Raw genomic sequence first — 3,242 nt, forward strand, 5'->3', positions numbered from 1 at the left:
GCCGGCGCCGGCGCGGCGCCCGCGGCGCGCCGGTCGCCCGGCGGCGCCGGCGCCCGCGGCGCCGGCGGCGCGCCGCGCGCCGCGGCCGCGCGGCCCGCGTGCGCGGAGCGCACCTGCTGCCGCAGGACCAGAAGGTCGCTCTGCGCGTAGCCGCAGCGGCTCAGCGCCGACTCGAGGAGGCGCACGTAGGCCACGAGCTCCTCGCGCGTCGCCATGGCGAAAGCCGGCGGGCTGCCCCGCCGCCGGCGAGGCTGCCCCGCGCGCGCGCACCGTCCGCCGGCGCGGCCCCGAGACGATGGACGCCGGCCCCGGCGCGCCGCGCGGGCAGGTCCCCCGCGAGTCGAACGCTGCGGATCCAAGGCGACGGTGCGTGGGTTCGCCCCCTCTCGATTCGAGAGCGCTCACTCAAAGCGACGCGCGCGACGCGGCACCATCGACGGCAGCGTCGGCCTCCCCGGAGCGGCGGCGTCGACGTCGGGGCCTCTTAGCTAGAAGGGCGTGAAGGCCTCCTCCTTCTTCTTCTTCGGGGGCTTCTTGTTCTTGGGCTTGATGGGCGGCGGCTTCGGGAGGTCCTGGTTGCAGTGGGCGCAGGGCTCCTCGACCTTGGTCGGGATCTCGGGCCAGCAGGGCTGGAGCGTCGCGTTCGACGTCTCCACGTCCGTGACGTGGTCGATGGCCTTGAGGTCGTCGAGGAAGTCCTCCTCGGGGTCGTAGTCCTTGAGCTGCCAGGACCCGAAGACGTACTCGTGGAGCTGGACGAGGAGCCGGTACTCGAACTTCTCCGTGCAGACAACGCGGTGGGCCCACTTGAAGCCGTCCTCGTCGCCCATCTCCGGCAGGTACTCGTCGACGACCTTCTGCACCTTGGCCAGCGCCTTCATGGACCCGTTCCACTTGAGCCGGTACTCGCGGACGACCGTGTCGAACCAGACCTTCCACGCGACGTGCGGCATGCGGTCGCCGAAGCCGTCGACGAAGGCCTACGAAATCGCCAAAGTCCGAACGACCGAGGAGGCGGCCGCGCGGCGAACCGTCGACGCGGGCGCGCGCCGTGCTGAACTTGCCCTCGTACGCGTGCTCGCAGTCGGAGAGCTGGTGGTACGTGTAGGTCTGGACGTCGAGCTGCGAAGAAAAAACGGTCGACGACGCACAAAAGACGAAAGGGGACGCCGCACCGTACCATGTCGATGAGCGCGGACTTCGACATGTGCGTCATGTATTCGTGCTCCGGCTCGAAGCCGGCCTTCTCCCAGGCGTCGAAGTCGTCCTTGAGCAGGCCGACGATGATCTTGAAGTAGCCCGTGTCCGTCTTGGCGCAGATGTGGCCCTGGACCCAGCGGTGCACGAGCCGCAGGCCCGGGATCGCGCGGATCTTCGGCCACATCGTCGTCAAGTACTCCTGGGCCGCCGTGCAGGACTACGAAAGGAACGGTCGCGCATCGCTTCGACTCCTGCGGACGCCGGAAAAATGTGCGTCGCGTCCCGTGAAGCGGAAGCGCCACTCGCGCGCGACGGTGTGGTACTCGACGCCCTGGCAGATCTCGTGGCGCGGCAGGTCGTCGTAGTCCGCGTGGGCCGGGCCCAACAGCTTCATCTCCGCCCCGAAGAGCGCCGCGCCCTCGCCCTTGTAGGGGATCGACTCGTCGGGATACTCCTTGGGCTCGTTCGCCATCGCGGCCATGGCGCGGCGGCGGGCGGCGCGCTCAGAAATCGGCTGCCCAGCGTCGAGGGCAAGGGGAGTTCACCTTGTGGGCTGCCCCCGTTGTTGCAGTTACGCGAAGCTTTAACGCTCACTCGTCGCCCCCGAACCCGTTGGTCTCCTCCTCCTCGAGGCCGTCCTCGAAGTTGTTCTTGAGGTGGCGGCGGCCCTTGACCTGGGGCTTGTACTTGTCCTTCCAGGAGCTGTAGTCGATCTCGTTGGACCGCTGGGGGAAGCCGGCCTCCTCGAGGGCCTTCTTGACGCCCTGCTTCCACTCCCAGGTCTCGAACTTCTCGCAGTACTTCTCCGTCTCCCGCGCGGCCTGGTCCATCTCCTCCTTGGTCAGGAACGGGCGCCCGAGCGCGGCCTCGAGGACGTCCTTGCGGTTCCGGAGCGTGTCGCCGGCGAAGGACAGGCTGTCGCCGTCCTGCTCGATGGCGGCGAAGACGATCTCCTCGTCGTTCTTCAGCGCCTCGGACGCGACGTTGAGCGCGTGGCCGTCGCTCTTCACGGCCGCGAGGACGATGCGCCGGTTGCTGCGCATCTCCTCGGCGGCCGTCGCGAGGTAGAGGCCGTTCTCCTTCACCTTCTCCAGGCAGAGGTGCTTGTCCGTCTTCCAGGAGTCGTCCTGGCGCCAGGAGTAGGCCGTGGCCGACAGCGGGGGATCCGCGAACCGCTCATCGGAGCTGAGGATGACCATCGGCGCTCCCCGATGTTACTCCGATTATTGAAGCCTTGAAGGCGTTCTTGAAGGGGGGCAGCATGCGCCTCAAGCTTGCGCTGTGGTGCGCCGCCGCGCTCGGCGCGGCGGCGCCTCCGGACGTCTGCGCGGAGTTCGACGCGCACTGCGCCGACGACGCGGCGGGCCTCTGCGGCGCCCTGGCCCCGCTCTGCGCCGGCGCCGTCGAGCGCGAGGTCGAGCTCCCGGTCTTCGTCGACGGCCGCGAGATTTTGTTCCGCGTCGGCGTCGACGCCGACGCGGAGGCGTTCCTCTGGTCCATCGCCGACGCGCTGCCCCAGCGGGGCGAGGGCTGCGAAGACGCGGCGTGCGTCGTCCGGCGGCTCGCGGCGCCGCTCGCCGAAAGGCAGGCCGCGGCGCGCGAGCGCGCGCGGCGGAAAATCTGGGGCTCCGCGGCGCGCAAGGCCGCGGAGCGGGCCGCGTTCCTCGAGACCTTCCACCGCGCGGCCGCGGGCGCCGTCGACGCGACTCTCACGTCCGCCGTCGACGACGACGCCGCGCGCGACCTCAAGGCCCGGGCCGCGGACAAGGACGTCCTCGTCGCCCGCGCGGGCGGCATCGCGACGGTCGTCGAGACGGGCTACCACCGGGGCCTCGGCGCGGCCTTCTTCGTCGAGCACTTCGACAACGTCTACTCCGTGGAGCTCGACCCTCTTCTCCACGCGGACTGCGTCGACCGCTTCGCCCCTCGCGTCGCGTGCGTGCTCGGCTCGTCGGGCGCGGCGCTTCGCGAGTTACTCGCGGGCGGCGGTTTACCGGATGGCCCCGTGGCCTTTTTCCTCGACGCGCACTACTCCTTCGGCG

General features: G+C 70.2%; 1 protein-coding gene across 1 annotated transcript; it reads right to left on the bottom strand.

Annotated features, from left to right (window-relative positions):
- Positions 1–1,790: 1,790 nt before the first annotated feature.
- Positions 1,791–2,399, bottom strand: AURANDRAFT_62383 (hypothetical protein; the record flags this gene model as incomplete). The annotated part of the gene is made up of 1 exon (XM_009036227.1): positions 1,791–2,399. The coding sequence occupies one exon, from the start codon at positions 2,397–2,399 to the stop codon at positions 1,791–1,793; it is 609 nt and encodes a 202-aa protein (XP_009034475.1).
- Between the last annotated feature and the right edge of the window lie 843 nt (positions 2,400–3,242).

Source organism: Aureococcus anophagefferens, assembly GCF_000186865.1.
Source record: "Aureococcus anophagefferens unplaced genomic scaffold AURANscaffold_4, whole genome shotgun sequence".
Taxonomy (NCBI): Eukaryota; class Pelagophyceae; order Pelagomonadales; family Pelagomonadaceae; genus Aureococcus; species Aureococcus anophagefferens.